Source organism: Drosophila innubila (assembly GCF_004354385.1).
Source record: "Drosophila innubila isolate TH190305 chromosome 2R unlocalized genomic scaffold, UK_Dinn_1.0 1_C_2R, whole genome shotgun sequence".
Lineage (NCBI taxonomy): Eukaryota > Metazoa > Arthropoda > Insecta > Diptera > Drosophilidae > Drosophila > Drosophila innubila.
This window is the reverse complement of record NW_022995374.1, coordinates 375,391-389,561: the sequence shown is the minus strand read 5'-3', so window position 1 is coordinate 389,561 and position 14,171 is coordinate 375,391. Positions and strand designations below refer to the sequence as shown.

The 14,171-nt window shown below is 33.5% G+C and overlaps 1 protein-coding gene across 7 annotated transcripts in view; it reads left to right on the top strand.

The window, feature by feature from the left end:
- The window catches only part of LOC117785713 (transient receptor potential cation channel trpm), a 67,520-nt gene that overhangs the window by 34,131 nt on the left and 19,218 nt on the right, over positions 1-14,171 (top strand). For all 7 annotated transcript variants that reach the window (XM_034623908.1, XM_034623912.1, XM_034623911.1 and 4 more), the window contains 11 exons: positions 1,738-1,900; positions 2,571-2,711; positions 2,816-2,888; positions 6,961-7,120; positions 7,544-7,680; positions 8,177-8,333; positions 8,950-9,097; positions 10,100-10,286; positions 10,637-10,793; positions 10,940-11,041; positions 13,634-13,826. In XM_034623908.1, the coding sequence (XP_034479799.1) occupies positions 1,738-1,900; positions 2,571-2,711; positions 2,816-2,888; positions 6,961-7,120; positions 7,544-7,680; positions 8,177-8,333; positions 8,950-9,097; positions 10,100-10,286; positions 10,637-10,793; positions 10,940-11,041; positions 13,634-13,826 (1,618 nt within the window). The remainder of the gene's footprint in view (positions 1-1,737; positions 1,901-2,570; positions 2,712-2,815; positions 2,889-6,960; positions 7,121-7,543; positions 7,681-8,176; positions 8,334-8,949; positions 9,098-10,099; positions 10,287-10,636; positions 10,794-10,939; positions 11,042-13,633; positions 13,827-14,171) is intronic.

Sequence of the window (14,171 nt, the reverse complement as noted above, 5' to 3'; positions counted from 1 at the left end):
ATTTTGTGTTATCAAAAACCCTATAGCCTATGTAATTTTTTAAGAACTGGGCTGAAAATATGAGAAAAAAAAAACTTGTGATGCAGTGGTGCGCATCTGTTTGCCCTAGTTTTAGAACGTTGTTTATTTAGTTTCATTTTTGGCGTTGGCATTTTATTGTTTATTATTATTATTATTATGGCAGGCAGCATCACCCTGTTCTCGTTTACGTCTAGATGTTGTCAAGACGCTCCCTTACCAATTGAGATAAATGCATTATAAACTTGGCTGTCCGTCTGTCTGTCTGTCTGTCTGTCTAACATTCATTGTCTATCCCTCGGCTTCACTTGGTTTATTCGGGTGAAAGTTTTTAGTTACGTACACAGCCGTACACACGGTTTTATGACGGCTTTATGGCTTTGACTCTACATTGCTGACGGTTCTTATCAGCCTTTTTGCTACTCAAATATTTGATTTCAGTTTGCCAGTTATTGTATCACATTTTAACCCGCAATCAACAACATTTTGGGGCTATTTTCAGCCAGATGTTGGCCAAGTTGCATTCAACAATAAACTCGACAACATTTTGATACTGCGCTTTGTTGTTGTGGTTGTGGCTATTGTTGTTATTGACAATTGTTAGCTTGTCAAATCCATTAGCGCTGTAATGTCAATTCAGTCTGTGGTTGCTCAAATGCCGCCTCCCTTTTACCAACCCTTTACCTACTGTTTTATGCTGACAAAATAAATTGCTTTATTTACACATACTAATGTATACATTATTAATGGATTGTGTGTTGGGAAAACGTGTTGCATGTGCCACAAATTTAATAAAATTAGGGGATGCATTTAATTGGACTCGAATATTAGTGGATTAAGTTAACTTGTTCAAGAAACAATTTCACACAAGATATTTTTTAATTACATGAATAGCACTATATGCTAATTCAAAAAGATAAATATATTTCTGTTATAGCTAATAAAATGAATGAAATATTTGATTTTATCATGCATATCCTACATATTTATTTTATTGCGAATTTTTTGTGCTAGATAAGTAAAAGTGTTAGCTTAAAATTTTCAATTGTATTAAATGACAAAACTTGAAGAGCATTACATGAGGCAGCTTGCAGGAAAATCTGTCAGAGGAAGACACTCAAGCACAAGAGACAGACAGGCAGTTGTTGCCGCCAAAAACACCTGCATACACATAAAACACACACTGGTTGTGACAGGTAAACACAATGAACAACTGAAATGGTAGCAGAAACACAATATTGCATAACAGCCGACACAGAAGATTATTCAGCTGAGATGTGTTTGAATATAATAATAACCACAATACAGCCCCTAAATCAGGTCAGCCCTAAGTGTTATAAGTTAAAGAAAATCTAATCTTAATAAATTATCTTATATTATGGTGAAATCTTAAATATTTTTGACTTGTAAAGTTACTAGGTCAGAGGCCTTAACAATTTCAAACTGTCATAACTTTGTCAAAACTTAACCAATTTTAAAGCCGAATGTCATTTAAATCATGGTTTGGCATTTAAATTTAATCTGGATTTAAATTTTATTGAATTCGTTGAAAAGATTGTATTCCTCTGAAATAGAACCTTTTACCGAAATTATTGTATCGAAATGTACCGGAACCGAAAGCGTAGCCTTTTCGAATTTCGGTTTGATAGTATTTATATTTTAAAATGACATATTTATTTTTATGTATACATAATTGCAAATCGATGTATTTGTTGTCAGATGCTGCTGCGGTCAGGCTCAGATCACGCACCAGCAGATAGCCGGCATCGAGAGCGGGTCGCCGGGTGACTTGTGGCTGCCGACGAAGCACACGCGTCCTCAGCCCACAGACGCCTATGGCACCATCGAGTTTCAAGGCGGCGCACATCCTACAAAGGCGCAGGTGAGTTCATTAGCTCTGCTCTCTACTCTAAATAGATGTATTGGTCGTTCGCTGCTTGCCACGTGCCACGTGCCACATGCCACATGCCACACATGGCATTACCACGTGTGCCGCGTTTAAAAGGAAATTTTGTATAGTGCTTGTATCTATTAAGACGCCCCCGCTGACTTTTGCCAATAGCTTTGACTCTAACATGGACCAAACACAAACACACACTCACAGCACTGACAGAAAAATATAACTGTAATGTATGGAAAAATCATGATTGTTTTAAACATAAGACATATATTAAATTTGAATATAATAGTATAGTTCGTTATACATATTGAAAAATTGGAATTAAAAATAAAAATAAACAATTAAAATTAGATTAAAAAAAAAAACAATAATTATAATGAAAAATATAATGCTAGACATAAAATATAAAAGTTTAAAAAGAAATACAAAAATCATTGTGAGTTTTAACTTTGATCTATTTTAAATTAAATTATTATAATACACTTACTTAAATGAAATTTAATAACAAATATACTGAAATTAAATATCATAGAGCAAAATAGTTAAATCAAAGTGTGTATATTAAAATTTCAGAGCATTTTTCTAAGAGTGTACAATGTGTATATGTATATCTATAAAGCTCTTTGTCCTGACTCATTCATTTTGTATACAGTATGTGCGTTTGTCCTTCGACACGAGACCGGAGCTGCTGGTGCAGCTATTCACCAAGGAATGGAATCTGGAATTGCCAAAACTTTTGATCACCGTGCAGGGAGGCAAAGCCAACTTTGATTTGCAGGCAAAGCTAAAAAAGGTGAGTGAAAGTTGGAAGAAAGTTTTGCTTTCTTTGGCACCAGTGCAAGTGTCGTATTTCACACGCTAATTGAATGGATCTGAAAATGATATCTCTACTCGCAGGAGATACGCAAAGGACTTTTGAAAGCGGCCAAGACGACAGGCGCTTGGATATTCACCGGCGGCACCAATACCGGTAAGTTTTATTCAACTTTTACGGCAGGCACTACAATTTTTATGGCTGAGCATTAAAGAAGAGTACAACAAATAAAAAAAAAAAAACTGCCAAAGTTAAATAAGTTTAACAAAAGCAAGCAAATATATTGTATAATGAAACGCAATACCCGCAAAAACAACTAGCGCAGTGAGTCGAAAATTAAATAAATAAAGATCCCAGGAGGAAATCGCGCAGTCAAGTGATTGCACATCTTTTTATTTTTTATTATTTTATCAACAGTTGGCTACCATTATTAAATACTCTCACAAAGAAAATCTCTTTTTCAAGACTTTGAAGTCGTATTAAAATAAACACATTTTAACATATTTATTTGGACAATACAATGATTGGAATATTTCGAGACTTAGCAAATCCTAATTTAAAGTTAAGTAAGTTACTTATATAGATTATCATAAAAGAAAAAATGTTTCCAAACATATAAGCTTTAGTTGAAAAATTTTGGTAGGGTAGACAAAGACCGCAGTGCCAAGGATTCATTTCCCATACGAGTATTGTCCCTTTTGTCGTCTTCCTTTTGTGCTGGACTGTTATTACATTTTAGACACGCTGCTTTGGTCTTTCTAATAAAAAAAGAAGCAAGTAAGAACGCTTCAGGTGAGATGCTCGACTGTTAGGTACCCAGTACCCACAGGTGAAAATGCACAGTGATCGAAAATATGGAAAAAATGGACAGTGAAGGAAGAAAAATTGAGTTTTCCAATTTTGATAAAGAATAAAAATAGGAACCAAATAATGATAAAATTGATATTCCACAAGAAAATCGGTTAAGATTTGACAAAGTTATGACAGTTTGAAGTTTGGGAAAAAGTGTCAAGTAGGAAGTATGGAGAAAATGAACAGTGATCGAATATATGGAAAAAATGGACAGTGAAGGAAGAAAAATTGAGTTTTCCAATTTTGATGCAGAATGAAAATAGGAACCAAATAATGATAAAATTGATATTCCACAAGGAAATCGGTCAATATTTGAAAAAGTTATGAAAATTTGAAATTTGTGAAAAAGAGTCAAAGAGGAAGTATGGAGAAAATGAACAGTGATCGAAAATATGGAAAAAATTGACAGTGAAGGATGAAAAATTGAATTTTCCAATTTTGATGCAGAATGAAAATAGGGGTCAAATAATGATAAAATTGATATTCCGCAAGGAAATCGGTCAATATTTGAAAAAGTTATGAAAATTTGAAATTTGTGAAAAAGAGTCAAGGAGGAAGTATGGAGAAAATGGACAGTGATTGAAAATATGGAAAAAATTGACAGTGAAGGATGAAAAATTGAATTTTCCAATTTGGATGCAGAATGAAAATAGGGGTCAAATAATGATAAAATTGATATTCCGTAAGGAAATCGGTCAATATTTGAAAAAGTTATGACAGTTTGAAGTTTGGGAAAAGTGTCAAGTAGGAAGTATGGAAAAAATGAACAGTGATCGAATATATGGAAAAAATGGACAGTGAAGGAAGAAAAATTGAGTTTTCCAATTTTGATGCAGAATGAAAATAGGAACCAAATAATGATAAAATTGATATTCCATAAGGAAATCGGTTAAGATTTGACAAAGTTATGAAAATTTGAAATTTGTGAAAAAGAGTCAAAGAGGAAGTATGGAGAAAATGAACAGTGATCGAAAATATGGAAAAATTGACAGTGAAGGATGAAAAATTGAATTTTCCAATTTTGATGCAGAATGAAAATAGGGGTCAAATAATGATAAAATTGATATTCCGCAAGAAAATCGGTCAATATTTGAAAAAGTTATGAAAATTTGAAATTTGTGAAAAAGAGTCAAGGAGGAAGTATGGAGAAAATGGACAGTGATTGAAAATATGGAAAAAATTGACAGTGAAGGATGAAAAATTGAATTTTCCAATTTGGATGCAGAATGAAAATAGGGGTCAAATAATGATAAAATTGATATTCCGTAAGGAAATCGGTCAATATTTGAAAAAGTTATGAAAATTTGAAATTTGTGAAAAAGTCAAGGAGGAAGTATGGAGAAAATGGACAGTGACCGAAAATATGGAAAAAATTGACAGTGAAGGATGAAAAATTGAATTTTCCAATTTTGATGCAGAATGAAAATAGGGGTCAAATAATGATAAAATTGATATTCCGCAAGAAAATCGGTCAATATTTGAAAAGTTATGAAAATTTGAAATTTGTGAAAAAGAGTCAAGGAGGAAGTATGGAGAAAATGGACAGTGATTGAAAATATGGAAAAAATTGACAGTGAAGAATGAAAAATTTAATTTTCAATTTTGATGCAGAATGAAAATAGGGTCAAATAATGATAAAATTGATATTCCGCAAGGAAATCGTCAATATTTGAAAAGTTATGAAAATTTGAAATTTGTGCAAAAGAGTCAAGGAGGAAGTATGGAGAAAATGGACAGTGATCGAAAATATGGAAAAAATTGACAGTGAAGGATGAAAAATTGAATTTTCCAATTTTGATGCAGAATGAAAATAGGAACCAAATAATGATAAAATTGATATTCCGCAAGGAAATCGGTCAATATTTGAAAAAGTTATGAAAATTTGAAATTTGTGAAAAAGAGTCAAGGAGGAAGTATGGAGAAAATGGACAGTGATTGAAAATATGGAAAAAATTGACAGTGAAGGATGAAAAATTGAATTTTCCAATTTGGATGCAGAATGAAAATAGGGGTCAAATAATGATAAAATTGATATTCCGTAAGGAAATCGGTCAATATTTGAAAAAGTTATGACAGTTTGAAGTTTGGGAAAAAGTGTCAAAGAGGAAGTATGGAGAAAATGAACGGTGATCGAAAATATGGAAAAAATTGACAGTGAAGGATGAAAAATTGAATTTTCCAATTTTGATGCAGAATGAAAATAGGGGTCAAATAATGATAAAATTGATATTCCGCAAGGAAATCGGTCAAGATTTGAAAAAGTTATAAAAATTTGAAATTTGTGAAAAAGAGTCAAGGAGGAAGTATGGAGAAAATGGACAGTGATTGAAAATATGGAAAAAATTGACAGTGAAGGATGAAAAATTGAATTTTCCAATTTGGATGCAGAATGAAAATAGGGGTCAAATAATGATAAAATTGATATTCCGTAAGGAAATCGGTCAATATTTGAAAAAGTTATGAAAATTTGAAATTTGTGAAAAAGAGTCAAGGAGGAAGTATGGAGAAAATGGACAGTGACCGAAAATATGGAAAAAATTGACAGTGAAGGATGAAAAATTGAATTTTCCAATTTTGATGCAGAATGAAAATAGGGTCAAATAATGATAAAATTGATATTCCGCAAGAAAATCGTCAATATTTGAAAAGTTATGAAAATTTGAAATTTGTGAAAAAGAGTCAAGGAGGAAGTATGGAGAAAATGGACAGTGATTGAAAATATGGAAAAAATTGACAGTGAAGAATGAAAAATTTAATTTTCCAATTTTGATGCAGAATGAAAATAGGGGTCAAATAATGATAAAATTGATATTCCGCAAGGAAAACGGTCAATATTTGAAAAAGTTATGAAAATTTGAAATTTGTGCAAAAGAGTCAAGGAGGAAGTATGGAGAAAATGGACAGTGATCGAAAATATGGAAAAAATTGACAGTGAAGGATGAAAAATTGAATTTTCCAATTTTGATGCAGAATGAAAATAGGAACCAAATAATGACAAAATTGATATTCCGCAAGGAAATCGGTTATGATTTGACAAAGTTATGACAGTTTAAAGTTTGGGAAAAGTGTGAAGGAGGAAGTATGAAGAAAATGGACAGTGATCGAAAATATGGAAAAAATGGACAGTGAAGGAAGTTAAATTTTATTTTCCAATTTTGATGCAGAATGAAAATATAGTTTCGCCACTAATACTTAGGTGCTTATACGGACGGACTAACATTGCCACAAGCCCAAAAGCCTGTGTATTCTTTAAGTACTGTACTAACAACTGAAATGAAAGTGAATGCCAACGTACTTGGCTTTCCAAAAAGAAGAAAAGCGTATTTATTTTGACCATTGTTGTTGCTTGAATTTTGTTGTTATTGTCTACTTTCAGGGGTGACGAAACAGGTAGGCGATGCGCTTCTGCTGGAGGGACAACAACGCACCGGACGTGTGGTCAGCATCGGTATTGCGCCCTGGGGCATCGTGGAACGCAATCATGAGTTGTTGGGTCACAATAGGGAAGTGCCATGCCATAGCATAAGTTCGCCCAGGTGAGTGAGAACCGCAAATCAACAGTTTTTAATGCATATTTGATAAGGTCTCGAGGTGAACAGGTGAACAAGTGAACAGTAAAGTTGACGCGCCTGTTGCAGTTTAAATTTAGAATGTACTGTTAACTGACTTGTGGTTGCATTTAGTATTGATGGATGGAAAGCACTTGTTGCCATTCTCAGAGTCGTCGACAGCACTTAAAATTAATTGAATTGAATCTATGCCAATATCAAAATATAATATTTTTGTACTTTGAATATACAAAATATTAATAATTTTTGTAAACTGAATATTTTTTTTAGTCGAATTCATCATGCCTATTTCTTCTTTATTCTTTTATTCTTTGTCTTTGTAATACCTAAACTTTGAGTTCGTATGAGGTACCAACTTTTGGTATTTGATTAATCTCTTTTTGCTTTCAGATCGAAATTGGCAGTGCTCAACAATCGACATGCGTATTTCCTTCTGGTCGACAATGGCACACAGGCCAAATATGGCGCTGAATTGATTTTGCGACGAAAGCTGGAGAAATTCATATCCAATTTAAAGCTGCATCCATGTAAGTTCAAGTCAAATATGACTACACAACCAACAATTGGCAAAAGGCAATCAGTTAGCATTGTGAAATAGCAATCAACCATAAAGAATCATTTCTAAAGCTGAATGAGAATTGTGAGATTGCAAATAATAACTTAAAAGAAATCAAACCTAAATAAAAATAAACATATATATTCCAGGATATTAAATTAAAAGTGATTTGTCTGTGATTCTGAAAACTTTATTTTAAATTTTTTTATGTTTGCTAAAGTTAAATTAGTCAGCAATTAATAGATATTTTATAATTTTCATGGAGAAGTTACATTTATTATATTGTTGTAATAACTATGATTGAACTAGACAGATCAGTCTGTCAACCAGTGTCCTAATTGACTTTCACCTTTATTACACGGTCAACATAATTGATTTATTCCTAAGTATTTATGGGCATTCTTAAACATTCCTCTTCACATTCTTTTCTTTTCTCCTTCTCTTTTTTCCTCCTAACCTCTCTGTAGTCACACATTCCAGTACGCCGGTCGTCTGTCTGGTGATTGAGGGCGGTACAAACACGATACGTGCTGTCCTTGAATACGTTACGGACTCCCCGCCAGTTCCGGTTGTTGTATGCGATGGTTCTGGCCGTGCCGCTGACCTGCTCGCCTTTGTACACAAGTAAGTTGAAACGGATTCGAGAATGATATGCAATTCAGGCAGTTTCTCAGACGAGCAAAACCAATTGCCACAACTAGACAATTTGCTTGACTTATTCACTTTAATTAATGGGCAACCGCAGTTTGTACAAATTTAATTAGGAACGTGTTCTCATGAAAGTTGATGCTTCTTCTTCTTCCTCTTTCTCTTCTGCTTGACGTGTCCTGCCATATTTAATTTGCGGTGCCGTTGTTGTTCGTTGATATTGTTATTAGTAGTGCTGATGCTGATGCTCCAGGCAGGCAGTCAAATGGCAGGCAGTCAAGTTCATTAAGAGCACGACATTAAGCAAATTATTTAAATTCAGTCAGAAAGAGGCCCAACAACAGAAAGTGTTCCCAAATATTACGCATACGCAGTGCAACCCATTGACTTTGTGTTTGTTTGCTTTTGACAAAACTTTTTGTGTTTCTCTTTTGTGCTTGTTGTTGTTGTTTACCTTTTAATTTTGTGCCCCTTTTGAACAGCCCTCTTAAACTTAATGTGTTTAATTAGACAACATAATTGTGGCCGCATCTGTAGTTGCTTGACTTTTCACTTTAATTGTATGTACACTTATTTTATTTCTTGTATAAAGATATGCGTCCGATGGCGAGGAACAACCCGTACTGGAGTCCATGCGAGATTATCTCATTGGCACCATACAAAAGACCTTTGAAGTAAGCTTTGATCAGGCCGAGAAGCTCTATCAAGAACTGTTGGAATGTACCCGCAATAAGAATTTGGTAAGTATTATATTTTATTTATTTGTTAATGTTTTTAATTATTTATATATTAATTTAAAGTCGACTAAAATCAGCTGACATAGAGGAAAAATAGTAAATTAGCAATTACAATTTTATAATAATCAATTTTATTGATTAACTGATAATATAATTTAGGCTAAAGCTTAAGTTTAATTATATGTCTCATCTATGGTTTCTATAAGTTTCAGCCTTCTAGGCCTTACCGTTAGCGTTGAAGAAATATCAGTTAGTCAGTCAGGACATATATAATATTGAAATGTGGCAAAATCAAATTTAAAATATAACATTTTACTTTGCCTAGGTATTTCTGATAGATTTTCTGACAAGTACAAATATCATAAATATTTGTAACACTAAAGTTTAATTTACTTTGTCTCTAATCTAAATCCGTATGCTTTTATCAGCAATTTTTACTATGTTTTGAATGACTCAGCATCAAAATGATGTGAAAAGACCTGTTCTTGCATATTTAAAGTTTACGTATAAAATCATTAATTACAAAAAGCCTTTGAAAGGTGCACCCCGGGAATCGGGTATTGCTGTCGAAAACTCACAGCAATTAAATGCGAATTAAATTCACGGGAAAGTTACTCGTAAATATACGGTACATGAAAAAATGAAAATCATAGGTAAACTTTTCAATCACTTAAGACTTTCACGCGCACAGATTTAAATATTTAATTAGTACTCGTGACTGTCTAAGTTAACTGTAAGGCTAGGAAGTCCAAAAAATAATTAGCCTACAAAATTAAATTGAACGTGAAATGAATTTTAAATCACTTGCTATTTCTAGACCAGAATTTTGATGAATTTCGTTTTGAGATGGCAAACCAAATAGCATTAAGATTTTAATTGGTTTTCGAATAAGGCAGCAAGCAGCGAACCAATTCCTTAAGGACATGGCAAACAATAATTTCGTATACATTAGGCGATACTTAAGGTTAAGGTTTTCTTTATATTTGTTGTTTTCTTCACTGACAGATTACCGTTTTTCGCATACAAGAAAAGCCCGAGGGCGAGGCACAGGAGCTAGATCAGACAATTTTAACGGCGCTCTTCAAGTCCCAGCATCTCAGTCCGCCGGAACAATTGAGCTTGGCATTGACCTGGAATCGTGTTGACATTGCGCGAAGTGAGATATTTGTCTATGGACAGGAATGGCCAAATGGTAGGCAACAAAACTCGCAAATCGGATACATCCCAAATTCATTGTGGGTTAGGGATGGGTATTGATATTTATTTAATTGCCCGTTACAAAAAACCTGCTGATTATTTGTACTTAGATACTATAGCAACTAAAATATCTATAAAGTGTATAATTTATATAAAAATTTTATTAGTCAGTTTGACATTTTATTTTCCATTTCTATCTTATACCCCAAATATTATTTAGTCGACGCCAAATAAAGAAAAAAAATTAAAATACATAAATATCGATACCCATTTCCATTCTGGGCTTTCACAAAGCTAGAATCGCTTCTCTACAATTAATTTCCTATTTTTTTTTGATACCCTTAGGCGCTCTGGATGAAGCCATGATGCAGGCACTCGAACATGATAGAATCGATTTTGTCAAATTACTTTTGGAAAATGGTGTGTCAATGAAAAAATTCTTAACAATACCGCGCCTTGAGGAACTCTACAATACAAAACACGGTCCAGCCAATACTTTGGGGTGAGTAAGCGGTACAAGTGGCGGCATCTTTTTGGCCAGTACTCAGTCCATGATATATTGGCTAACTTACATAAACTTGTATATGTATCTGTGTCTGTGTCTGTTTCCATTTCCTTTATGGCAACCTTTTTTTCGCTCAATTGCAGTTACATATTGCGCGATGTGCGTCCGCATATACCCAAGGGCTATATTTACACCCTGCACGACATTGGCCTTGTCATCAATAAACTAATGGGCGGCGCCTATCGGTGAGTACACATGCACACTGCACACCAGCACACTAGCACACCAGCACACCAGCACACTAGCACGTGCTGCCCTCAAAAGTATGCTATGCCAAAGGCAGATAATTTAAATGAACTGACTACCTGTTAATACCCTGCACTTATGGGGAGAAAGGGCTATGACGCTTAGCTTTTAAAATTATAATAACTATTATGAACAGAAAATAATAAATTTATTTATATAAATTTAAAATGAAAATTGGAACGTTGCAAGAAACTATTTTATTTTACAAATAAAATGTCAATTCTAGTTTATCTTTTTACTTGCACTATTCTGACTACTTTTAAGTTAGCAGGTATCTTTAATAAATTGTCTGAACAGCCTGGTTTTTACAAGTAAACCGTTTTTGAGGGCAGCCCCATGTTTAAGGCAATGAAAATTGGCCTCTATGAAACTGAAGGTGAAACCTTCAAAAGGAGAAAGTTTTTCTGAAAATGGCAGGAAAATATTCAAAGGTTGGCAAAATAAAGTGTTCTACTCGGTCGTAAATTCGCAGAAGCAGTCAGAAACAGAGCGTCAAACTCTACATCAAAGTTGTAGTGTTCATCTTTTGGGTAAAGTACAATATAAAAACGTTTGGCAATTAAAAGTAATGGTAACAAAATTTCCAAAATGGTCAGTGGAGTCCAGTTGAGAACGTGGGCAGCTATCCTTAAAAGATTCGGATTGGGACTGTATACTGTGCAAATTAGTTTATCACTGCAACGTTTTGAGTTTATGTCTGTGTTTTTAACTTTGACCCAACCATAAAAACTGTTGCCAATACTCTGAGTGGGCGTGGTTGGCCTGTTTATGTCATGGACTGGCGCCTGTAACTTATTGCCGGATTAAATTTGATGCGCTCGACACAACGCGATGCTGGAAAATTTGTTTATGAATGTGTAATCAGTTTGCACAGAGAAGTGAAAAAATTCAAAGAGTCAAAGACTCAGAAAAGGACCCTTTGCCAGGGCAAAAGGCGCCTCTGTACTCGTAATTATGCCACATTAACATTTTGGCCAGCGAAGCGAATAAAGCTGCGGCTTAAATTTAGCTAACGCGGCTTTTGCAGCCGCTTTGTGCCAACTTAAATATCTTTTATTCTTACGTTCTTTACTGCTGAAATTTGTTTAAGATTTCAATAATGAGTCGGAACAATGCAAATGTATCTAAATTGAGAAATTTAATTAAGAGTGACAAAAAAAAAAAACAAATTTGCAAATACTTAGTCTACATAAATACATTGGAAACTAACAAAATAAATTGCCTGCTGTTTTGGCACTTTTCAAACTCGTTGGCCTTTTTTTTAAGCCTTCGGCTGTTGCTATTTTCATTGATGTTATGTAGCTAGATAAACTAGTTAATTTAATATTTACTACTCTGACGCTCTTTGTCCTTTAGTGTGCCTTTAGGTGTGCCGAATATAAAAGGTCGCAAGTTATCTGTCAAATGACCATATAAATGTTGTTCAGTCTGAAAATTGGTATCGAAACTTTTGTTTAGATTAAATTACGGTTCTTGTTTGGTCTTTTCTCGGTTGGCTGCCTTACAGGCTGACTACCTTAAAGGGTGTTTATTTGGGGGGTTTTTACTGGTATTTGTATTTGTATTTGTATTTGTTTGTCATTCAGTTCAGTTGCTGCCTCAATGCTAAAAGAGCTGTTGGTTGTTGTTGTTGCCGTTGTCTAGACCTTAGACATTTGAATGCTTTAATCAGCGACAGGCATTCAAAGCTGGCTAAAGTGCTGCCAATTTGTGCATAACTAAAAGCCTTCAAGTTTTTGATTTGCCTTGGCATTAAATTTGAATTAATTTGCCAATTGTCGCACGTTTATGTGTCATAAATTATTTACGACAGATGGTTTTTTTTAAATGCTCCTTTAAAACAGCAACAGCTGCTTGATATGCCATTAAAAATAATAATGTATTTGATTTATCTGCAAGTAAATATCCTTGCAGTCAGAGCAAATATATTTTTGATCACAAAATGTTAATTTTTGTAATATTATTCACATATTTAGTTGTACTTGCTGTTATTACATATTTTTCTATAAATTTAAAGTAATTATTTATTTAATGTAAGTTAAATAACCTTGCAGTCAAAGCAAATAAATTTGTGTTCAGAAAGTGATTCTTTTAGTTTAATATTATTCAGTTATTTAGTATTGTATTTTACTTTCTGATTTCTATGTAACTCTGGTATCATTCGTTGGGATAACAGAACTTTAAATTACTTATAGCTACAACTGGTATACGATAAAATGTTTAAATAGTAAAGTAAAATACGCAATTACTTGCCAGTTTTAGCCCGGATGGATGTCACTTAAGAAGGTAGAGAACAAAACAAACAGAATCAGAAAAAATGATAAAAATAAAAAATCCTACAAAGCGCTTTTGGCGGCAAAGAGCAGAAAAATAGCAAGGCAAAAGCTTAGCAAATACAAAATCCGGAAAGGAACATTTTTGCTACGGGTATTATTATAATTATTTTATTAATGGCTTAAATGCAAAATTTTTGTGGGGTATATTACTTAACTTTGTTGGATGCGAATTCATTGTCACGTCACTTGTTGCAGATCCTATTACACGCGTCGCAAGTTTCGTCCCATCTACGCCAAGGTGATGAACAGCTATGCAAATGCTTGCCGCAAGTCCTCATCCTATCAATATCAACGCTATGCGGGCGCCAATTCCCTCAGCCTCGTCACAGGACTTTTGCCATTCACCACTGAAATGGCCTTATTCGAGTTCCCCTTCAATGAGCTGCTGGTGAGTTATACACTTAAGCAAGTATTGCAAAAAGCAGTTGTGATTTTTATAAAGTGAATTAAAATTGTTTATTCATCTTGATTTAAATTTATTTTTAAAAAATTGTTCATTCTTAGCAATTTTCTAAAAATGTGAACTTAATCTATATTACTAAATTATTAATTTGAATTATTATCATAACTAACAGTATAAACTTTTATTTATATTTGATCATTAAAATGTAATTTAACTTAAGATTACCATTAAAAGAACTTTGAGGTTATTATAAAAGTTAAGTTGTTACTTAAAAATCATAGAATAGCTCCATAATACATTTTTTATTAAACAAATTTTAAATTAATGCCT